This window comes from Bombus pascuorum, chromosome 4 (genome assembly GCF_905332965.1).
Source record: "Bombus pascuorum chromosome 4, iyBomPasc1.1, whole genome shotgun sequence".
Classification (NCBI taxonomy): domain Eukaryota; kingdom Metazoa; phylum Arthropoda; class Insecta; order Hymenoptera; family Apidae; genus Bombus; species Bombus pascuorum.
The window spans coordinates 16,861,355-16,885,841 of NC_083491.1; the positions used below are offsets into that span (position 1 = coordinate 16,861,355).

Here is a 24,487-nt window from a genome sequence, read left to right on the forward strand (position 1 = left end):
TAACATTAAAAAAATACAATCGACTCGAAAATGATTAAAAGAATGCAGCACGATTAATATCGAATCTCAATCTCAATCTTAGGAGTTCGCACTCTAAATTATGTAAACATATGGTACATACGTATATGTAATATGCATATGTTGTCGCGTAAAATATCTATAACTAAAATAGGTATTATATTACATGAACAAATGAAATACTTTTTCAGAACTTAAATAATTTGCTGGAGAACTACTTAGAACCCCTTAAACGCGAAACATTCTTATCGAATGCAGAGATAAACGCATTGTTTGGGAACATACAAGAGATTGTTACATTTCAACGACAATTTCTACAAAATCTTGATCATGCGATCGAGATGGAAGTTGATTTCAATAATTTCGACCATCCTAGTCAATTTAAGGTATGCAATATTGATGATCTGCAATAAAAAGGTTACACCTTTGCTACCTATTGTATTTATTTTATCGAATTTGTATGTATGGGCATATGTGTATTCCTCTTTACCATACATACGTATAAGTATACACATATACATACGCATGAACAATAACAATAATTTTTTCAAAGGGTGTCCTGTTTTCTATTGGAAGTGCCTTCTTATATTACGTAAATCATTTCAAGTTGTACAGTTCGTTTTGTGCTAGCCACTCAAAAGCACAAAAGGTTTTACATCCAAGTGAGTAAAATTCCGATTTTCTTGTTTATTAAGATCTATCTATACTCTATTAAGAAAATGGAGAAAAAAATGCTTTAAATAAACTTTTCTTTATTTTCTTTTATTAGATGAAGGAAACCAAGCTTTACAAGAGTTCCTGCAAGCGCGCAATCCAAGGCAGCAACACTCGTCGACTTTAGAATCATACTTGATAAAACCTATTCAACGAATACTGAAATATCCGTTGTTGTTACAACAGCTTCGAAACCTAACTGACGAACGAAGTGAAGAGCACCAGCACTTGATTGGTAAACGAGAAAATTATTATACATGCTTGTCTCTATATAAATATATACATAAACTTGTTGAATTAATATTAATTGTTTATCACGAGTACAGAAGCCTTAAAAGGAATGGAGAAAGTAGCAGAACACATCAATGAAATGCAAAGGATTCACGAAGAATACGGAGCTATCTTTGATCACTTGTTCAGGCAACATCAAAAGTCTTGCAAACAGGTAAACAAAACGTAATAAACATTCAAAGGCATTCCACTTCCAGATTTTATATTCTATATTTTGCATTTTATGCGTATCTTGCAATGATGTTATCTCGCCAGCCGATCGACTTAAGTCCAGGAGATCTTTTATATTATGGAGGGGTCGAATGGCTCAATATTTCCGACTTTCTTGGTAAAATCAAGAAAGGGCTGGAACTGCACGCAATGTGTTTTGTGTTTAAGTCTGCTGTCGTATTCTTGTGTAAAGAAAGATTGAGACAAAAGAAGAAACTTATGGTAATTTTTTTATTTTCTTCTTTCATCTTAGAAATAACAAAAATTTATTTATATGTATACTTATATACAATATATATATCTGGACATATATCATAAATTTAATAATGTTGTGATCAGGGGGTATCCACCAAAGCGAATTCCAGTGAGGTAGAAATAATTCGCTATCAAGTATTAATTCCTGTAACGGAAGTACAAGTTAGAGCTAGTTCCGCCAAAGATATGGAATCTCATTTCCTGTGGGAATTGATCCACTTAAGAAGTCAATTACAGAGAAGATCGGAGAAAGTATACGTGCTTTCTAACAGGTATCGTCTAACGGTATTTCTTCTTGAATTAAAAGTTTTAAAACATACACGCTTTGCCCTGAACCACCGCATCATCCGACGAATTTACCTGCATTAATTTGTCGCTACACATCATTGTCAGGTACATTTTATATATGTATGTATATATAAAAGTATGGTATATACTTTTTATTGTATATACGTGTGATGTATCATATGCTATACTTACTACTTAACAAACATTTTCATATTACGTTACGGGCGCAGTCCGCAGGGTGTGCGTAATCGCCCTTGCCCAAGGAATGTCAGCATTACACACTGCTGACTGGTAAAGTTCGAAGAAGCAGTTGAATAGCGAACACGATTCAATATAATACAAGCAAAATTAACATTTTATTAATTGTGTTAATAAGATTAACACAAAAACAACTTAGCGCGACACTGCCCACATGGATTTATTAATATCCACATATTTTACTTCAAACCTTACAAAGTTCGCAAAAAAATAATAATCCCATAAAATTGTCCATCAAATGATGGGCATTGTCAATTTTACTCGTATCATATTGGTCCATGTTCGGAATTCGAGTATTTTTTAGGCGACGGTATGTAATGCTGACATTGGTTGGGTAAAGCCGACTTTTGTATACCCTACCAGCTAACGATTTCTAGAGCGATTAGAATCGAAATTGTACGTAATATGTGTAACATTTATACATATATTACCTTTATGTATTTCCTTAGCACAACAGAATTCAGAAATGCATTTTTGAGGACGATACGTCAAATTATTCGAGAATCGGTTCGAAATATGAGTATACCATCGACGAAACAGAACTTGAGCCAACCACCGATTACCATTTCACCACGAATGTCAACTGGACACGTTGAAAAGTTTGAGAAACAGTCGGCAAGCCAGGGACAAAATGGCAGTAACAGTAGCGCCGTAACTACCGGTACGCTATCGAAAAAAACGGTTAAATCGCAAATATTGCCAACTTCCCATAACGTAAAACGAAAATATAGCCAATCGAAGCAAACGGTAGAGCACGAAAGCTCCGAAGATAAAGATACCGAGGAGCCAGCAGGCGCAATCAATCAACAGCAAACAACATTTCGCTCCCGAAGCAAGACTATCAGCGATACATCCGGTGAGATTTGTTTGTTATGACGCGAATACAATTAATTTTTTCTTACGTGAATGGAGGATTCTAAGGAACGTTATTTTTAACGCACAGGAGAGGTGAAAGTCGAGATGGATCCAGGAACAAAATCTGAAGGAGAAGAAGATTCGCAAGCTTTTTTAGGTGAGAAGAAGGCGAATTTGGGCCGCACACCGAATCATTTGACTTTGAGCACCACTTCAACAATTTCAGCAGGAAGTACGGGTAGTCAGGCGAGACTGATCCAATCTTCTCATCAACCGGAAAATTATCAGCCGATCGCAGTCAAGGAACTTGGTAAGAAGTTCATATTCAATCGAATAAGCACTCTTATCTTAAACGAGAGGTCTCTCACTATTATATAATAATATGTTATATGGTCTATTGTATTGTATGTGTATACTATTTTATGTATATATTATTATATATCTGTATTGAATATTACCTGTTGAAGGTTCGCCGATTTGGAAACCACGGGAATTACCCTCGCTAGGAGAGTCTACGACGTTGCCACGTAAGGGTAAGTCGGCCAGCGAGTTTGGGGATATAAGCTCATCTCATAGCGCCTCCCGAAAGTCTCTGATAGAAATCAATAATTGTGCTCAACAATCTAACTGTAATAACCACGTTTAAATTAAATAGATGTTAACTGATTGACGAACCATCGAGTTAAGTTTAAAAACCGTGCAACAGAATAAACCAAATAACTACTCAATTACCGTGTAAACTGTAAAAACTAGCGCTCGCTTGCCGCCCACGCGGAATACTTAATTAAACTTTAACGCTACGCGTTTCCCTCCTTGCACATCTCCTTCTTCTCGTTTCGTCTTCCAAACGCGCTACGCGTTATAAAACGTCGTTGGTGCTACTCCTCTGTACAACGAACGATATTCAATTGTTTGACAGGAGAGAATCTTAAAGAAGGGAGAGAACTTTGCTTTTAATGGGAAACAAGCTTTCCCACGAAACAAACGGAGAACGTTTCGGTACGTGTCTTATGCGCAACTGGTAACAATTCCAGAGGAAATCGTACTCGGACTCTTTTCTCCGTTCTTTTGTCAGCTATCTTTCAATCTTTCACCTATTATCGAATAGAGACGCGATATTGCTATTCGCTGCTATCATCATATTGTAATCAAAATCAAACATTAATTGTATTAAAAAATACAAATATCACGTATACACTGACATGTACATACGTAAATAAGTAAGTACATACATACATACTTGGGCGCGCACACACGCATACACGCACGCACGCATATATGTAAACTGCATAGATATACGTTATTTAACCAACAATATTAACAGGCAGTAAACGATTTTAACGAATACCGCAAGACTCTCTCTCTCTCTCTTTATCTATTATTACTACTACTACTGCTACTGCTAGTATCATTGTTACTACTATTACAACTACTACCACTTACTCTAACTACTACTGCTGCTACTGCTGCCGTTGCTACCACACTACTTCTGCAATTACTGTTGCTGCTGGCTCTTCTGTTGCTGTTGCTGTTGCTGGTGGTGTTGCTGGTGCTGCTACTACTACTGCATGCTCGTACTACTACTGCATCGTACAATGAAGTAATTCTTTTTTAAAATATTTGGGTGGAAATTAACGATTAATTTTTAACCAACTTTAGGTTAAATGTAACTATTTTAACCAATGTAAATGTAACTATTTTCATGTTTTTTTCTGCGTGGACGGCAATGCGATACAACGTAATAAACTCTGTATATAATGTAATATTGACGCGATCAATATTGTCATTCTTTCGTTGACATAGGGAATTTTATTTTTAATGTTACTTAAACTTTATTTTTAATGCTACTTAAACTAAATTAGGATATTCGACGCTAAAACTGTAAGGACGAATTTGTGAATTTGTTGATTTCTGGATTTGTAGGTTTGCAGGTTATTAGCTTAGTGAATGACAAAGAGCGTAACGTTACGCGCAATGGTATCGGATTGATACCATTAAAGGAAATTATTACGGTAATATATGCGTTTAAACTTTAAATGTACCACTAATATAATACAGTTCGCAATCAGTGAAACAAGTGTCTGCGTGGAATACCGTCGAAACATCGATATATAAATATCACAAAAATTAACGATATTTGACGCGTAACGCCCTGTTATTGAATATTAATATAAGTTAACATGATATGGAGGGATAAATACTTGTAAATTAGAAAACAGAAAGTATATCTATATCTACATATATATATATATATGTATGTGTGTATATATATATATATATGCAGAGTAATTCTCTTGCTAGTTAACTCGAAAGAAACGTTGCTTCGCCGCAGTGATAACACCGTGTCGGTATATGTGTTCTGTCACATTCATCACTAAAAGTCAATATCGGCACTGTGTTAGTGCAGAGATGGCTATATGTTGTACATATGTAAAATGAAAATGAGAGTAAATGATCCATGAAGTGATTAGCGACGCTGCTTTTGAGTCGGCTAGCGAAAAAATCACCCTGTACATATACGCGTATGCAGTGGCGTGCGAAAATATTCGGTTATCATTTAGAACGAAATATAACCTCTTTAAAATTAGTCCAAACGATTTGACTTTTCTTGAGAAGTTAGTAGAATTAGCTTATTACATAATGTGTAAAAAAGATTTTGAAAAACTTACAACGGAATCACGAAGAAAATAGTAAAGTTCACTTCTTACAACTTTTTTATTTCACTAAGCAATGAAACTCTAAACGATATCTCTTATAAATTTATGTCACTTACGCTATATATGCTAAAAATTTCATGGAATTCAGTTGATGCAGAAACAAGCGACAGGCGTCGAAAAACGTAAGAATCTTTAGATTCATTACGGTTATAGGCCGAAACTGGTGGAAAACTGCGATTTTCACCATTTTTAATCGTTTCTAGCTCATAGGAACGTTAACCAATTTCGATTAAACTTTTTATAACTGACATAAATGTGCAAAACATACTTTTCAAATTTCCATTGCAGACTTAGATAAAAAGAAGGTTATAAGAAAACGATCTTTACTATTTTTTTCGCATTTCCAATCAATTGCAATTTCGTCAAAATCTTTTTTACACGTCATTTAGTAAACTAAGCCTTCTAACTTTTCAAAAAGACATGAATCGTTTGGTCCAATTAAAAAAATTTTTGTTTTGTTTTACAGGGTGGCCTCACGCCATTTTTGCACGCCACTGTATATACATATATATACATATATATATACGTATGTGCGTGCGTGAACGTATGTGCGCTCGTGGGTGTGTGTATATAAATAAAATATATGTATACAGGATGGGAGTAAATGGTTGTTCATAAATCTAAGGATATCTATATCAAACGAAGCGAATCGTATATACATAAGTAAGAACTTACTTACGTCTATGCACTCACTGATACATCCTATACTTTTCTTCTATGTTTTTCTTTTTTATTTTGAAAAGAAAAAAGGAGTTGCCGTGAAATAGTATAAATCGATAACGATAGAGGTAAAGTAGTACATTGGACAATTAAAATATATCCCTAAATTTTTGAACACTACTTGGAATCATCCTATATATACATGTACGTGTACACATATTATCTAAATGAATGACACGCATATATGGATGCATAATCAAAATACTATATATTTTCTTTTAAATATTTCATAGGGATACCGTCAATGGTATAAATCGTTTGTGTCGGACAAAGCAACTATTAGATTTATTACGCTAATTTCTTGTTGAAACAAATAATGAAACGAAAAATTTAACGTAAGGTTTATTTCATTTCATTTCATTTCACTTCGTTTCACTTCATTTTGTTTCATTTCGCACTAATTTTATGAATAATAGTAAATAGTACGATGCGTTATGAAATGTGAATTTGAAGCACATATTAACCAACGACAGCCCATATGTCGAACAAATTATTCTTGTATTTCTTTTCTTCGTCAAAATGCCAGCATATTTGTTAGTCGTGTCTTTCAATTAATCTTTTTCATGTTCGACACTATCGATTTAAATATGATTCCCTTGTGTAAGAAATTTCAAATTTCCGGTCATCCAGTATACTTGATCTAATAAACTGGATATACTGAAGAAACGAAACAACAATGTAGCGAGATATAATTCGCGCGACATTCATTTAAAAAAGAATGAGAAAAGAGCACATAAGAAATTAAAATGCGATCAATCAATTGGTCGTTCTATTTGATCGGCAACTATTCCATCATTAGTTTCACTATCTTGTTGCATACACGGATATGTTTATCGTGCAGCAATTATGTACAATGAAAAAGCTTGGACTTTGTTTTAAATCCTCCTCGCACGCATTTGTATTAACAAATTTATTCGATAATTATCTTTACGAAAAGCAAAAATCACACATGCTATTAATACATTTATCAGATTCTGTAATTTCGTAGAATTACATTACAAATGATAGGTCACCACGCTGTTGATCATGTTTACTAAAAAGTATGTCAGTGTGTGTGTGCGTGTGTCGGTAATGCATCCTGTTTGTTTTATCGCGTTTCGTGAATATTTTTACAAAAGCAACCTGTATCAAAGAATTTGTTAGTCTAATTTATAAATTTATTTAAACATCTTTCTATATCAGCGGCTCGAAATTAAAATGCTGGCATTTAGTTCAGTACACAGAGACATTAAAGTTCGACTATGAGTTTCAGTCAATTATGAAAGGTATCTCATGTTAGCTTTCACTCAATTTCGAGGGATTTTACAGAGAAACGATTAAAATGTATAAAAGTTAATGGAAGGAATGTAATATTCTGGGGAGGGGGGGGGGGGAGTTATGAATATATGAATACATCTGCATATTGCTACCGAAACTTGGAAATCTATGTCAAGTATCTTTGAAAGATCATGGTTGAAAATCGTCGTTTACGCTCTACTTTCGCTTGAAGTTTGCGTATGTTCACTTGGAACATGTAGGAAAAAATGACACACGCGGGTAATAAAAAAACGTATTGAACGAGCATTGTATACTATTGAATATTGTATATAACGAAAGAATAAACCGAATAAGACCAAATACGACAAATTATAGGAAACAAATAAAAAGGAGTAGAAGAAGAGTAGGAGGAAAGGAAAGAAAATGAAGAGAAAGAAAGAAAATGAGAAATAATTTGAAAAAATGAAAAATTGTTAACCAACCAAAAATAAAATAAGACTACCAACTGAAATCACAGAAAAGCGATAGATGTACATTTCACACCGATTTATAGAATTTGAAGGCTTGATCGTAGCTGTACGATAAAATTCTTTACACTTTCTATATTTATCATTATGCTATAAAACCACGTGCTCTTTTTTTTCTCATTCAACATCCATACATACGTGCACACTTTGCAACATATGCACACACTTACATAGTAATCGCATAATCGCACACGTGCGCATATACACACAATACGTACGTACGTAATAAGTTATTGATTAATATTTCACGATGGAGAAGAAATAACAAAATATCTACTTAATGATTATTATAGATATAATGCGTGCGGATTTAAGATCTACAGATTTTCCGTTGCTCGAGTTATTGCATTGTCTACTACTACCACTGTTACTACTACTATTACTCCTCCTCCCCCCGTCCTCCTCCTTCTCCTACTACTGCTACTATCATTACTTATACTACTACTACTACTACTACCACTACTACTACTGTTACACTATTACACTATTACACTTCTACACTACTACACTACTACTACTACTACTACTACTGCTGCTACTACTATTGCTACTCCTACTTCTCCCCTTCCTCTTACTACTACTACTATTACTAATCCTATTACTACTATTACTATTACTACTACTGCTGCTTCTGCTATTACTACTGCTACTACTACTACCGCTACTACTGCAACTACTGCTGCTACTGCTGCTACTACGACTACATACACAAAACATATTAAAATATGTAACAACACACAAATTTTATTATATAAATTTTACCGAGATACGTCTCCGAACAAAAGTTGGTATTTCCTTTTTTCTCGATCTGCATAACATCCTGTTTATCCTACACAATGAGATTCCTTCTTTAAATTGTAATTTATTTGGAATTAACATCGATACAGAATGAGTTAGAATCGTGATAGGAGTAATTGGTCCAATAATAAATATTACTTTCTCGCAATGTTTCAGAATATTAAATCGGAATATTAAATATAATTATATATGAAATACTTTATCAATCAAACATAAAAACCTAGTGATATGGTTTTTATTGTTTAATATTCCATTCAGTAGATCGTATTACGCCTACATACATACATTCATATTTATATGACAATCAATGGAAATCTTAGATTAATTATTTTTTCTGTTTCAAAAGAAGGAAAACTGGTACAACGAAAAATGAGAATTATAATTATTATAATCACGTTAACAGTATTAATAAAGAAAAGTATCGATAATATTGTTAATAATAAGAATGAGAAGAAATCGGAAATTTGAAGAGCGATAAAGCAAAAAAATAATTAAGATCAAAGTATTTTGTGTGTTTAGCTTGTGAGAAATTAGGCCGTTGGTACACGATAACGGATCCTAAAAATGTTAGGAGTATCGTAAAGTTCCTGAAGATTGAATAAACACGCAACGCAGGCAATGAGAAAAATGGCAAATGGTGGCAATACTATAGCTCGGAGACGTATCTTGGTACATAGTTGGCCTAGTAACAAGTTTCATATTTTTCGCCCCAATCGAAGTGAATCGTCAAGTACTTATCATCTATTATACTATATTATTGACATTATCCAGAAATTTTATTGAAATAAACTTTATCGATACCGTTGAACATAATGTACTTAAATTGTGACGACGACAATTTCGATATTGTTACGGGCACCGAGTATACAGAGTGAAAGGAGAAAACAAAATATGAGGGAGAAGAGACAGGATGCGAGAAAAAGGGAAAAGTAAGTAAATGAGTGAGTGAATGAATAAAAGTGAAGACGGTAAACGTGGTTCCGTGATGTGTGTACGTTTGATTGTATGTATGTGTGTATGTATATGGAGGAATGAGAGAAGAAAGTTGGAAAAATGAGAGAAGAAGGAAGTGGGAAGCAAAAAATAAACGGACATCACCCTTTGAATGGATGTGAACCCGAATATTTGAAATGAGAGATATCGATCGAATTATTATTGTATAATTATATAAACGGAAATATAAGAGATATAAATATGAATAGGAATACGAATATAAATGTGAATATGAATATGAACATGAACATCAATATGAACATGAACATTAATATGAATATGAATATGAATATGAATATGAATATGAATATGAATATGAATATGAATATGAATATGAATATGAATATAAATATGAATATGAATATGAATACGAATACGAATACGAATACGAATACGAATACGAATACGAATACGAATACGAATATGAATATGAATATGAATATGAATATTAATATGAATACAAAACAAATTGGAACAGGGTGGGCCGGTCGTGTTAAAATAAAACAAGTATAGAATACAATGACGATATAACGAATCTTTCTACGTATATTATTTCCCTGTCATTCATACATATGCACACTTGTGTGATGAATCAGAAATTGAGAAACCTTGTACCTTACGTATAAATACGCTAAGGCAGTGCAAACATGTTGTTTATGTTTTGTGTAATTATACATTAGTAATGAACATTATATAATTATGATAATTCCTGTATTTATTGTTATTGTTCCTCGGTTACACGGAAATGTTCAAGAATGATCCATTTGTACAATCATTAAGTTATTAAAATATGATTATTCAGTATCAAAGATACGTATCTTTTCTACTTCCTTTTCTACTCCATTCATCGTTCTTACGTATTACTCTTTCTTTTATTACGATTTTATCTAATATTTTTATATATACATATATATAAGAGTAAAATTTAAAAATAATATTGTAGAATAAGAATGATTCGGTAACTGTGACAAAGTACATAACACAGGTGTATTATTATCTCTAATCAAAATTAGATAAAACGCAGGTGTGCACAACTTGACATGAGGCCAGGCACGGATTAAGTGTCTTCTCGAGGGCCTTCCTATTTTTTAAGTCCCTGAAAATAATTATCTAAGTTGGAACAAAAATTTGAAAATGCTTTGAGAAACCGTTTTGTAACGGTAGTTTGTTTTATAAGTTTTACATTTTATTAATAAGCTACTTTATATAGTTTCTTCTTTCTTCTATCAAATATATATACTTGATAAATTTTCAATTTTGATTTTCTCTGAAACAGAGCGTTATATGAAAATATTTTACTCTATAGTTTCTTCTTGTTTCTTCATAAGGAATTATTCCGCCAAACGCTGTATATACACTATATTTATATTACTTATTCTTATAAAAACTTTTTTAAAAATGAAAAAATTACAAAAGAAACTGGATTTTATAAAAATATTTCAATATGATTTATTGCAAAATAAGTCTTATTTTATATTTATGGAAATTTATTTCAATTTAATACACCTCTCCCTTTCTCATTTTTGTATGAAGAGGATCACCGTTAAGTCATTCTTCAGTCGTTCCATGCCTAGAAAACTTTAAACCGGCCCTGCACGAACCAATCATTATCAATGATTTATTAAATATATCTATATCACTCTATGATGTATTCTGTTTCGATAAGCTTTTATATTTTCATTACTACTTACGAGAAGTTTAATTTCATTGTAAATGTTCATCTCTTTCTAACAGCTCCTTTATTAATGTATTCAATCACACGATAAGATGTTCGATAAATTCGATATGAAGACTGAAAGTCAGCATTAGTTTAAAGTATTCCAGGCTGATTCTTCGATCGAGTAACAAAACAAACAATTCATAGGTGACATTAATGATAAAATAGTTATCAAATCATTTGTTAGTAGTGATTGTGAAGGAAGGAAGTTAAGAGGTATCGAAGAAGAAAAGAATTAAACTCTGTGAAGTTAACATAATCTACGAGTGAAATCCGAAATTCACGCTTGAGTTTTGAATTATTCGCAATATGAGTCGAAACAGAATATTTGTTTTACTACTATTGTGTTATATATTACAATTAACGCAATGCACAGATAAATACCACTGTGTATGGTACGGAAAGTGTGGTATTAACGACAAAAATTTGCAACTTCCGTGTGTGACAAACCAGACTGCTAAACCAATCAATGACCCATTAGCCTCAAAACTACTTCGTGAAAAATGTCCACAATATTTCGAAAATATAGGTATTAGTTTCATTTTCATTTTCATTTTCATTTTCACTTTGAACATTACTTGTATCTTTACTCATTGCTTATTCGTTTTTCATGCATCAGATCTTATACATATATATATATATATATATATATATATATATATATATATTTAAATATGTAGTTACGTGTAAATGTTTTAGGTTCGAATGAACCAGAATTATGTTGCGACTCTGATAATATTCAAACGTTGGTTACACAGTTGTCCATGGCTGAAGCCATCTTTGGCCGATGTCCAACTTGTATAAAAAACGTATATAAATTGTTATGCGATTTAAGTTGTAGTCCTGAACAAAGTAGATTTCTCAATGTCACAAAAACAAATACAACTTCAGAAGGCAAAGTATACGTCGAAGAATTGGAAGTGAGTGAATCAGACGCGCTTTAATATCATTCTATGACATAACAAATTCGTTAAATGTAAAAAATTTAATGTCTCTCGAAAAATCTATTCTATTTATTCTTCAATCTTTCGCATGAATAAATAAATTATATCTATTTTCAATCGTTTTAGGTTTATATTAATGAAAAATACATGAACGATACCTATGATTCCTGTAAGAATGTCGTGTATCCATCATCTGGAAATTTAGCTATGGATCTCGCTTGTGGGGTTCACGATGCTAGTAGATGCAATGCAAAATTGTAAGCAATTATAAAATGTAAACCATCTTACCGTAACTTTATATGAAACAATAGATATTAACGTAAATTTACGTGAGTTAGCTACTTACATACTTGTACCAAAATTTCAAAGAAGTATAATCGTAGATGGTACGAGTTTCAAGGTGATCCGGTTGCAAATGGTTTTATAGCCTTTCGAATGACTTTTATCACGGATAAGCCATATTGGAACGAACCTACGAAGACATGTGACAAACAGTATGATGTGAGTCTAAAGACGAATATACATTGAAACGATTCACATTGTAATTCACATGTGTATCAAATGATGCACATTAAATACACATACAAAGAGTAGACCAACACACATATAATTAAACACATACATATGTCTATGTTTTAATGAGTACATAAACTATTGCTATAACTATAAAAAATGACTTATATTTGCGTTCTTTTTTGACAGGGTTTATCGGCATGTAGTTGCGTTGATTGTCCAAGATCCTGTCCTTTCATCAAATTAGACAAAAGCGGTGACGTTCCCTTTACTCTTTTTGGAATGAACGGCTATAGTATCATAATAGCAACTGTAGTCATTTTAAGCTCCTTATATATCACAATTGTATATCACTTAATACAGAGAGCATTCCATACAGGTATTTGTAATATTTAATATAAGCGCCTTACATAAGTGCTTATACTTGTATGCTATGTACATTGTAAATACATATGTACATAGCGTTAGATCAAACGTGATGCACAATTTATTAGACATTTGGGGCGATGTGAAAAGAACATGTTTTGAACCAAATTTATTACTATCGAGCGTCCAAAAAATGGTCATGATAAAAATGTTGAAAACATTCTTTTCATAAGTGTTTCTTTAAATAAGGGCTTTACGATATCTACTAATCGCCAACGAATAATATTGAAAAATCATTTTGCACATATCACGATAGGTATATGTAGTATTATGTAGTACAAGTACATATATAGACACTTATGTGCATTAGTGAATATAAGCAAATTTATATCTGTTCTATATCTGTTTGATATGTAGTGTAAGAGTATCAAATCATTGCAGGGAAAATACCCGACGATGAAGAGGAAGAAATGGAAGATGAAGACCAAGAAAATCCAATTGTTTATAGAGGATATCATAAAATATTTCATATGGTTTTCACTGCTTGGGGAAAAAGTACGTTTTTCTAATTACTTTATCTATTTATGTATTTACATAAGTACAATACGTGTGTTCTATTGGATATTAATCAAAGTACTCTATTATTAATCATAGTACTGAATTACGATTATCACTATACGTTTATACATATATCTTTATATATTATATATATTCGTATATCGTTAGTGATTATCCTGTTATCTTTACTGATGTAAATAATACGATTACATTAACTACACTTATGTTTGATAGCATTCGCAAAATATCCATTCATCACGCTAGTCATCCTTTCGTACGTAATATTGGGATTAAGTTACGGAATAACGTATCTTTCTGTAACAAGTAACCCGATAGAAATTTGGGCAGCACCTACTAGCAGAGCTAGACTTGAGAAAAATTACTTCGATTCTCATTTTCAACCGTTCTACAGAACTGAGCAGATTTACATAAAATCCGTGGGCCTTGATAAGGTAAAGTTGTTCAGTTATCCGAAATTTCAAGCATAAACGTAGTAGGTATATTAAGTATTCGAATACGTAAGCGTATGTTTCAAATTATATTTAGATAACCCACAACACAATAAATGGTAATCTTGAATTCGGTCCTGTGTTCAACAAGGAGTTTTTGCTCGCTGTATATGATCTCCAAAAACATATATTGCAAGTAAGATAAGAAATAAAAAAGAATGTTGAATGGAAGGAAAAAATACATATAATATGAACGAGACCCCGTTGATATTGAAATTTTCAGCTTGGACAAGAGGACGGAGAAGGTTTGGAACATATCTGTTATGCTCCTGTTCAAAGCGAATTTTTTGGCCCCGTTACTTTAGATCTTTGTACAGTGCAAAGTGTATGGGGATATTTTCAAAATAATCTCATTTTGTTTCATAAGAACGAAACATCGGATTCGTATGAAGTAAATTATTTGGATCAATTGTACAAGTGTGTTCAGTAAGTAAGCAGTATTTATTGTACATTACTATTGTTATTACCAATTTCTTTTATCATATCTCTTTTGAAGAAATGCATACAATCCTGATTGTCTGGCACCATACAAAGGGCCGATTTTACCCGCGCTGGCCTTTGGAGGATTTCTTCGTGAGGACGAATTCAACTACGACGCGACAGATTACATTAAATCGACCGGATTGATTTTATCGTTTCTTGTAAAAAACTCACTAAACGAAACTGTGCTTGATGCAACTCGCAAGTGGGAACAGCGGTAAAATTGATTCACAAAAACAGGATCGACACTTTTCCATCGAAATATTCAATCATTCGACTTGATCTTTTAGATTCATTGACTTTATGAAAGAATGGGATGTCAAAGAGAGACCAAAATTTATGGATGTCGCCTATACTACGGAGAAATCAATTGAGGATGAATTAGAGCGATCGTCGAAAGCAGAAGCAGTAACAGTAATATTCAGTTACGTGTTGATGTTTCTCTACGTAGCTTTTGCCTTAAGCGAAATAAAAAGTTCCGTTAAAAAGTATTTAGTAAGTTTTTCTCTTTGATATATATTTTATATTCGTTCTATATTATATATTCGTTCTCCTTTTTCATGTTTCTGTCGTTTTAGGCAAACAGTAAAATAATATTAAGTATCGGTGGCGTTATCACTGTAATAGCGTCAGTAGCTTCTTCCCTTGGTATATTTGGCTATATCGGAGTACCCACGACACTACTCACAATCGAGGTAAGTAAGTGGATATAAAAGAAATCGCAAATAACAGTATAACCGCTTTTTTCATCTCCAATACATAGACGTTTCCTGTACAATACATAAATATGTATTGTAATTATGTATTAGAAATATATATACATATATTATCTACATAAACAGGTAATTCCGTTTCTGGTACTAGCTGTGGGTGTAGATAATATTTTTATTTTGATTAATACGCATCAAAGAACTCCAAGACGTGACGGAGAATCGGTGCCTGATCATATCGGCAGAATCATGGCCGAAGTTGGACCATCAATGTTACTCACTAGTATGTCTGAATGCTTCTGCTTCCTGATCGGTTAGTATCAATATTTTCGACGTTTAACGTTTATTCTTTATCAAACATTTAACTATCATTCTTACATTGAACATTTTCATTTGCAGGGACATTATCGACAATGCCTGCGGTAAATACTTTTGCACTCTATGCATTTGTGTCTATCTTGATCAATTTTTTGCTGCAAATAACTGCGTTTGTTAGCCTTTTATCGTTAGACGAGCAACGATTCGAGGTAAATGATATTATATCTACATACATACGTACATACATACATATATACTTATGATTGCTATAGTTAGAAAACTAATTTTTTAACTCTTTAATACTCTAGAATAATTTTTTGGATGTATTATGTTGCATAAAAACGGAAAAAAAGAATTTTATAGTCGGGAAAAACTTCAGTTTCGTACATACGATCTTCAAACGTTTTTACACACCTTTTCTTATGAAAACACCGATCAGAATAATCGTATTAATCACATTCATCGCAGTACTAGTTACACACATCATAGTATTGCCAGATATTAGTATCGGATTGGATCAAAAACTTTCGATGCCTGCAGATTCTTATGTTTTAAAATACTTTCAGGTAATGTCTTTATTGTATGGATTATATGTACCGTTATGCGATAATTTAATAGTAATGATAACTGTGTTGAAAATGGTGGTGATGGTGACCTCGTATATCATAACGCAACTGAATATTCGGAATTTTTCAGTTTATGGAAGATCTTTTATCAATGGGTCCACCTGTTTATTTCGTGGTAACTTCTGGACTTAATTACAGTACCAAAATGGTACAAAATATAATTTGTGGTGGTCAAGGATGTAATAGCGATTCTCTATACACGCAAATTTATTCGGCTGCTAAGCAACCTCAAACGTTTGTATAATGCAATTCTATTGCATTCGAATTGCTCTTAATGATATGCATCCTCCACTCGGAACCTTGCTAATAGCATTATTCGTTATTCAATCGTAGATCGTATATGTCAAAAGCAGCTTCATCTTGGATAGACGATTATATGGATTGGTTACAAATTCACGAATGCTGCAAATACTTTCACAATAATAAATCCTTTTGTCCACACACGGACTGTAATTATCACAAGATTTCATATTTTTACGAACCGGTTATTATTTTATTGTAACCAACATTTCTATTATAGTTTCGTGTGAGCAGTGCAATATTGATATCGAAGCGGACAATCGACCAAATCCGAACGATTTCCGAAAATATGTATCCTACTTTATACAAGATATTCCAGACCAAAGCTGCGCAAAATCTGGTCGTGCTGCATACTTTGATGTAAGATTATTTCTATATCTTTCTTCCCTGTACCTCCTACTTCTTCTCCTCTTACATCTACAATTACATCTGATTTCTTATGTTCTACTAACATTCTGGCATCATTATTTACATATTTGTAGGCAATAAATTATCATACAGACGAATGCGAATTAACGGATGTTAAGGATAGTTATTTTATGGGATATCATACCCCGTTAAAAAAGTCATCTGATTGGTACGAAGCATTGAGATCTGCTAGAACTATCGCGGACAATATTACTACTATGATAAATAATAAAAATTTAACCAATGAGAAGATAACTATATTTCCATACAGGTTTGTCTCTTTCATTTTTATTTACTTTTATAGATTTTAAACTCAAATGCACCACTTTCTCAAAATCGAATTTTTATAAATTTCCCAGATTATATACGTATATACATATGTATCTACACAAATATCATCATTATACCATTATATCATTGTTATAGTTACCGCTATTGTTAATGAAAAATTGTGCGCATGAAAAATTTGATAATTTATTTCTTACAGCATATTCTATGTGTATTACGAGCAGTATCTCACAATCTGGAAAGAAACGCTATCGTCATTGGGTTTCTCTCTTTGTGTCATCTTTGTAGTGACTCTGATCCTAACAGAATTGTCATTATTTTCGGCGATAATAGTAATACTGACAGTACTTATGATCATCGTAAATATAGGCGGTCTTATGTATTGGTGGCATATTCAATTAAACGCAGTTTCTCTCGTCAATTTAGTAGTGGTATGGTAACAAAATGGCACACATATAATTGCATACTAACAACGAATTACACGAATATATACTATTTATGTATATGTACGTATTTGAATAATGTATAACAGAGCGTTGAAGTCCGTCGAGATCTTATGAAGATCAACTATGATGGCAAAGGACAAATACGTAAAAATAATTATATATATATACATAGATTCTGACAAGTACATATACATATTTGTATATTTCGTTCTTCACATATTTTATTCGACAGAACACACATCTATTGTAATCAAAGCCTAAAGACACATAGCAGCAATGAAAACCTATATTCGGTTAAATTTCAACTTCTTACAGGCCGCTGGTATATCCGTAGAATTTTGCAGTCATATCATACATTCGTATTTAAAATCTACACAGAAAACAAAAATTGGTCGTGCGTCTGACGCACTTAATAACATGGGAAGCTCGGTATGTATAAATACACTTTGTCTATTAATATTCTAATTAATGTTTTCTTTCGTTTTGTTCCATCGCAGGTATTCTCGGGAATCACATTAACGAAAATCGTAGGTATCATTATACTGGCGTTTTCGAAAACTCAAATCTTCCAAATATTTTTCTTTCGAATGTATTTGAGTATAGTAGTTTTTGGTGCTGCGCACGGTCTAATATTTTTACCGGTGCTATTAAGTTTCATAGGTAGGAAAAATAAAGTTGCACATCGTACAACTTTTTTAAAACTATATCGTATAGATTTTGTATTATAAAACATATAATATAACAAGTATGAATCGATTTTAGGCCCATCAAGAACGTTAACAAAAGTAGCAGCGAATAAAAACGAAAATGGAAGATATATGACCAATATCGCATTCATAAATACTAACAACGTGTAAAATGTACAAAGGGTTTTCGTCCATAAATTATTATTACATTGTAAGAGCGCGAAAACAAATTAGTTTTCTACTTAGTTTTGAAACACATTAAAATCATACATATAATAGAATATATATTAAATTATTATTTCTAAAAATATATTTCTATCGAATAAATATAATTAATAATATCACATATCTGCCTAAATATTAGAGAAGCTGTACATATTATATCTCAACATCGAATCATTTTAATCTCCATGGAAGAAATGCCGGTCCTGCATTTCAAATTATTGAATATCGGACAGAAGATTAGACAGAAAAAATAAAATAATTTTCATTCTTTGGCCATCGTTTCCCGATAACATTTTTTAAATTTCGATGTGTAATGTCTCATTTTAAATATTCTTAGTTATATATAATGTTTGCATCTCATTATGTGTTTATATTTTATGTCACTATGAAATGGTGTCCTTTTTATAAATTTAAATAATTATATAAATATAAATTTAAAACAATCAATAATTATAATGTATAAAAAATGAAATATCAAATATTGTATTTAAAATTTTATAACAATTTCATATTAAATTTTATTTATTTTTCAAAATCAAGTGAGAAGTACAAGTTACATTTCAAAATAGAGAAAGATAAAGAAAGTGATACTTTTTTTTCTTCGAGTCTGTTTCTCCTAACATCCTTTTCCATGCTTCATTGTCTAGAACTGCAGACTTAAGTCAGACCACGTGGATCAGGCTCTGTCCAATCAAGAATTTTCCCGCCAGTTCCACTTCAATGATTTAGCGAATCATAGTGATGCTTTCATTCCGCCATTGTACCCGAAATGCACGTGTATTGTATGATATATATACAAAGTCCAAGTTAAGGAAATGATTACCAAAATACAATTTATAATTTTTTTATAGTTAAAACACAAGTTAATTAATTATAAGATTAAGTACATTTTTCAAAAAATAGAAACTATTAGTGTATAAATATTATCCTTTAATAACTAATTCAGAGTTTTTCGATAGGGTATTTGTGTTTTTCTTCTTGCCATCATCATATATAGATATATGTATAAATATGTCTGACTCTTCATGTAAATGATTTTGAATTTCATTCTTAATTTACACATTCATATCCATTTTGGAATTTTATTTGAATTTGGATTTGAATTTACCGCCATATCACTGCTATTGACGTCATCACATCATAGACCTACTGTCAAATAAAAACAGTTTCATACACCATTTTGCAGTCTTCGGAATAAAGTTTTCGTTGCAATGTCGAAAGCAAAGGTATCTGCAGAATGGAAAAAGCGTGTAAAATCGGAATACATGCGTTTGAGACAAATGAAACGCTATAAACGGGCAGACGAAGTAAAAATTGCTTGGAATCAAAACCGTAAGATTATGTCCGGTTAGTATACTCTTTATTTCTCACTATCGTTAAAACAAATCTTGTCTTGAATTTTTACTACTTCTTAGATCTTTTAATAGTTGAACAAAAACGATGGGCAGACGGAAAAGCAATGTGGCTTGCAATGCAAGATATACCACCACATGTATCCTGTATGAAAAAGGCAGAAGTAACCAGTTCTGACAATGACGTACAATCATGTCCTGTTAAGATCATTAATGCAGTCACTCCTATACCAACCATGTATACATGGGCTCCAATACAACAGAATTTTATGGTTGAAGATGAAACAGTGTTGCATAACATACCTTATATGGGGGATGAAATTTTAGACCAAGATGGTACATTTATCGAAGAGTTAATAAAAAATTATGATGGAAAAGTATGTGCGATATAATGAGAATAAAAGCTATTTTTGTTAAAATGAAATAATGATTTATCATTATGGAAAGTAAGTTTAATCGATTGATTCTAGGTACATGGAGACAGAGAATCGGGCTTCATGGATGATTCAATTTTTGTGGATTTAGTAAATGCTTTAATACAGTATGAAAAAGAGGACAGGGATAGAGAACAAGTAAAGAAAGGAAAAGAAAAAGAAGATGATAAAGATAAAGATAAGAAGGATATTCTTATCAAAACAGAAATTAAAACAGAAAAATTATTGGAAGAAATTAAAACTGATAAAAATCCATTTCCATCTATGCATATATTTAATGTAAGTGGTATATATAGAAACTAATTTTACCTTATTATTTATAACATTTATAGTATCATTATATTAATTCTTTAGGCAATATCTAGTATGTTTCCTGATAAAGGTAGGCCAGAAGAATTGAAAGAAAAATATATAGAATTAACGGAGAGATCGGATCCCAATATCTTACCTCCAGAATGTACACCAAATATTGATGGAGTGAATGCAAAGAGTGTACCTAGAGAACAAACAATGCATTCCTTCCATACATTATTTTGTAGAAGATGCTTCAAATACGACTGCTTCCTCCATCGTGAGTATAAAAATAAGACATAAATGTTTCACTCTTCTTAAATTGGTTATATCATTTAATTATAAAGATCAGTATTGAGATACAACCTAATGGCTATACACCATGCTGTATCCCTGCCTTAAATTGATCATCTGTTAATTACAATCATTTATGATTCCTGATTTATTGTAGCAGCCAGGGGAGCGTCGCCGTCAGGTAAAGAACAACACTGCATACAAACGATCATATTTGAACAAACGCTTCTTTCTCGTTTTACTTTTATCTTCTCTTTCTTTCTCCCTTTTCTTTCTTCTTCGTTCTTTATTCGGTTTATTTTTTCGTTTAGCATGGAGAAGCCATCAAGGATACATCTGCAATCATATTTCGTTGATCGTTCAACGCTGTGAACACATACTAAATTCTACATTGTCTGTGATACTTCCCTTTAGAAATAGCTTTATACTGAATTTATATTGTTACTTGTAGGACTTCAAGTCTGTCATCCAGGACCAAATTTGCAAAAACGAAAGGGACCTGATTTGAAGCCTTTTTCTGAACCTTGTGGAACAGAATGTTACATGCATTTGGTAAAAACAAAGATGACAATAACAATAACAAGAAAAGCAGGCAACTAAAACGCGAATTTTGTTTCGTAGGAAGGCATGAAAGAAAAACTTGCTGCACAGGCAGCAGATATAAAAGACGAGGAAAGTGATGAGAAACGCGGTGGACCCAGAAAGGTACGGAAACAAGCAAGCGTAGATTCCGGAAACGAAGCGAGTAGTGAAGATAGCAATGATAGCAATAAGTATAGCCAGGCAGGTGGTTGTCAAGGTAATATACAGAATGACTGATTTCTTCTAAATAAGCTACATAGTATCTACATTGATTCATATGTTGTTATCGTATCGTTGTTGTAGATTTTAAACAAAACGTTAATAAAGAAACAAAATCCGAAGAATTAATGGAAGATCAAGCTCAACCGGAAAATCAAACTCCATTTACTCTTCTGGGTCTCGATAAAAGAATAAAGACAGAAAGCGAACCTTCGTGGACAGGTTCAGAACAAAGTTTGTTTCGAGCTCTTCATAAAGCTTTCCCTGGTAATCCGTGCGCATTAGCACAAATAATGCTAACTAAAACATGTCAGGAAGTATATCAGTTTGCACAGAAAGAAGCGTCAGATATTCCAGCAGTCGAAAATTTGAAGGACTTTACGCCACCACGAAAGAAAAAAAAGAAACACCGTCTTTGGTCAATGCATTGTAGAAAAATACAGCTAAAAAAGGATTCTGGTGAATATTCTAAAATAAATAATATTACTTTCTATAAATTTATAATTTACATTATATTCTTACTTTCAAGGTGCCAATCATGTTCATAATTTTGCTCCATGTGATCACCCGGGAAGACAGTGCGATAACTCGTGTCCATGTATACAAGCTCAGAATTTCTGCGAGAAGTTTTGCCAATGCAGTAGCGAATGTCAGAATCGTTTCCCAGGATGTAGATGTAAAGCTCAATGTAATACAAAACAGTGTCCCTGTTACCTAGCCGTTAGGGAATGTGACCCAGATCTATGCCAAACATGCGGTGCAGATCAGTTTCATATTACTAAAATATCGTGTAAAAACGTTAGCGTTCAACGTGGTCTCCGTATGTATATACATATATACTCTTTATATTTTTGAAATCATAACATTAACTTTCACTTCATATAAAGCATAATGTAATTTGACAGACAAACATCTTTTAATGGCACCATCTGATGTGGCTGGCTGGGGAATATTTCTTAAGGAATCTGCTGCAAAGAATGAATTTATATCGGAATATTGTGGTGAAATTATAAGTCAAGATGAAGCTGACAGACGAGGCAAAGTGTATGATAAGTACATGTGTAGTTTCCTCTTTAACCTTAATAACGGTAAGGAAAATAGTAACAAGTCTTATAGTTTTCTACCAGTGTTTGGAAAACAATCAAATTTCTATTAATTTTGCCGTTTTAACATTTAGATTTTGTCGTGGATGCCACTCGGAAGGGCAATAAAATAAGATTCGCGAATCATTCAATAAATCCTAATTGCTATGCAAAAGTAATGATGGTAAATGGCGACCATAGGATAGGTATTTTTGCAAAAAGAGCTATTCAGCCTGGCGAGGAATTATTTTTTGATTACAGGTAAAATTGCTAACGTTATTATGTATCACATTATTTTCGCATTATCTTTATATATTTCTTCTTCTACAGATATGGACCAACGGAGCAATTAAAATTCGTGGGCATTGAACGCGAAATGGAATTTTTATAATGAGAAATAAAATTCATTACACAGTAACATATTTGTTAAAGATTGAAGAGATAAAGAAAAAGAAAGAAATAATAATGCGGTTTTTGTTACAAAACAAATGAAAGCAAAGAAGAGAGAAATATAATCAATAAATTTCCCTTCTTAAAACTACGACATATGTTTATGTCTTTTTAATCAATAAATTATACATGTATTTTGGAAAATACCGATTTAATGTCTATAACATTGTTCATGGTCCTTTATCATCTAATTCAGTTTTATGTCTAAATCGAAAATGGTTAAATTAAATATTACTTTTTTTGTTTCATAAACAGAGATTAATAGTAATAAAGGAAGTTATAGTATATACAAATACTTAATATAAATCTGACTAAATAGACGGTGTTAATTTAAAACAACATATAATGGAAAAGCCCTGTGATAAACTTGTTTGATAAATAATTGAGCTATTAATAGCGATCTTCGTATTTTCAAGATAGTAATCGCTATGAATAGTTTGTATACACATTTATCGAAATATCATTGTAATCATTAAATCTTGTACTTACAACAAAGTGTCGTTCCAGAGTGAATTATAATTGAATTTTATTAACATAATTAAACATGCTTATGTTAAATATGTTGCTTATATCGATGGGATAATCTGTTTATTACTTTTGTTTCTTTTTCTCTCTTTCCTTCTTCCGCTTGTTCTTCTTCTCCTTCTTCCTACTTCTCCTTCTCCCCACCATCGCGGTAAGGGATCCAAAAGTGCAAGAACTACGAATAGGTTGCAGTGTATAATAGTTATATTTTTTCCTTGTGATCCACTTACACTTTGACACTTTCTGATTGTACAATTATCGGA

At 32.3% G+C, this 24,487-nt stretch overlaps 3 protein-coding genes and 1 long non-coding RNA gene across 16 annotated transcripts in view; 3 read left to right on the plus strand and 1 right to left on the minus strand.

The window, feature by feature from the left end:
- The window catches only part of LOC132905824 (protein still life, isoforms C/SIF type 2), a 30,631-nt gene extending 23,049 nt beyond the window's left edge, over nucleotides 1–7,582 (plus strand). For 8 of the 10 annotated variants that reach the window (XM_060957480.1, XM_060957483.1, XM_060957484.1 and 5 more), the window contains 9 exons: nucleotides 210–404; nucleotides 572–680; nucleotides 788–967; nucleotides 1,059–1,177; nucleotides 1,279–1,455; nucleotides 1,573–1,760; nucleotides 2,484–2,890; nucleotides 2,978–3,199; nucleotides 3,357–7,582. In XM_060957480.1, coding sequence (XP_060813463.1) covers nucleotides 210–404; nucleotides 572–680; nucleotides 788–967; nucleotides 1,059–1,177; nucleotides 1,279–1,455; nucleotides 1,573–1,760; nucleotides 2,484–2,890; nucleotides 2,978–3,199; nucleotides 3,357–3,535 — 1,776 coding nt within the window. In that variant the 3' untranslated portion in view covers nucleotides 3,536–7,582. The remainder of the gene's footprint in view (nucleotides 1–209; nucleotides 405–571; nucleotides 681–787; nucleotides 968–1,058; nucleotides 1,178–1,278; nucleotides 1,456–1,572; nucleotides 1,761–2,483; nucleotides 2,891–2,977; nucleotides 3,200–3,356) is intronic. The other 2 variants (XM_060957485.1, XM_060957486.1) reach the window with 2 other exon arrangements.
- LOC132905833 (histone-lysine N-methyltransferase E(z)) lies at nucleotides 1–24,282 on the plus strand. Of its 4 annotated transcripts, XM_060957504.1 has the most exons (13): nucleotides 1–5; nucleotides 20,184–20,342; nucleotides 20,411–20,724; nucleotides 20,818–21,060; nucleotides 21,136–21,352; nucleotides 21,524–21,547; nucleotides 21,818–21,918; nucleotides 21,988–22,165; nucleotides 22,252–22,626; nucleotides 22,697–22,987; nucleotides 23,073–23,255; nucleotides 23,345–23,510; nucleotides 23,580–24,282. In XM_060957504.1, the coding sequence occupies exons 2-13, from the start codon at nucleotides 20,207–20,209 to the stop codon at nucleotides 23,638–23,640; spliced, it is 2,289 nt and encodes a 762-aa protein (XP_060813487.1). In that variant the 5' UTR covers nucleotides 1–5; nucleotides 20,184–20,206; the 3' UTR covers nucleotides 23,641–24,282. The 4 variants fall into 4 exon arrangements, with proteins under 4 accessions (XP_060813487.1, XP_060813488.1, XP_060813489.1 ...); XM_060957505.1 differs by lacking the exon at nucleotides 1–5 and having other exon boundaries at nucleotides 20,163–20,342; nucleotides 21,527–21,547; XM_060957506.1 differs by lacking the exon at nucleotides 1–5 and having other exon boundaries at nucleotides 20,163–20,342; nucleotides 20,423–20,724.
- Nucleotides 11,411–19,266, plus strand: LOC132905827 (NPC intracellular cholesterol transporter 1 homolog 1b-like). Its single transcript, XM_060957490.1, has 23 exons — nucleotides 11,411–12,147; nucleotides 12,318–12,538; nucleotides 12,689–12,819; nucleotides 12,946–13,063; nucleotides 13,265–13,454; nucleotides 13,883–13,996; nucleotides 14,234–14,451; nucleotides 14,546–14,644; nucleotides 14,732–14,934; nucleotides 15,005–15,205; nucleotides 15,279–15,483; nucleotides 15,567–15,683; nucleotides 15,831–16,011; nucleotides 16,098–16,225; nucleotides 16,325–16,582; nucleotides 16,713–16,876; nucleotides 16,976–17,091; nucleotides 17,163–17,302; nucleotides 17,425–17,621; nucleotides 17,838–18,069; nucleotides 18,400–18,513; nucleotides 18,582–18,744; nucleotides 18,847–19,266. The coding sequence occupies exons 1-23, from the start codon at nucleotides 11,928–11,930 to the stop codon at nucleotides 18,939–18,941; spliced, it is 3,825 nt and encodes a 1,274-aa protein (XP_060813473.1). The 5' UTR covers nucleotides 11,411–11,927; the 3' UTR covers nucleotides 18,942–19,266.
- Nucleotides 21,037–24,329, minus strand: LOC132905853 (uncharacterized). The gene is made up of 2 exons (XR_009657872.1): nucleotides 24,189–24,329; nucleotides 21,037–21,702 (listed from the first exon to the last, which is right to left on the minus strand). It is a non-coding gene; the product is annotated as an uncharacterized LOC132905853 (long non-coding RNA).
- Nucleotides 24,330–24,487: the final 158 nt, after the last annotated feature.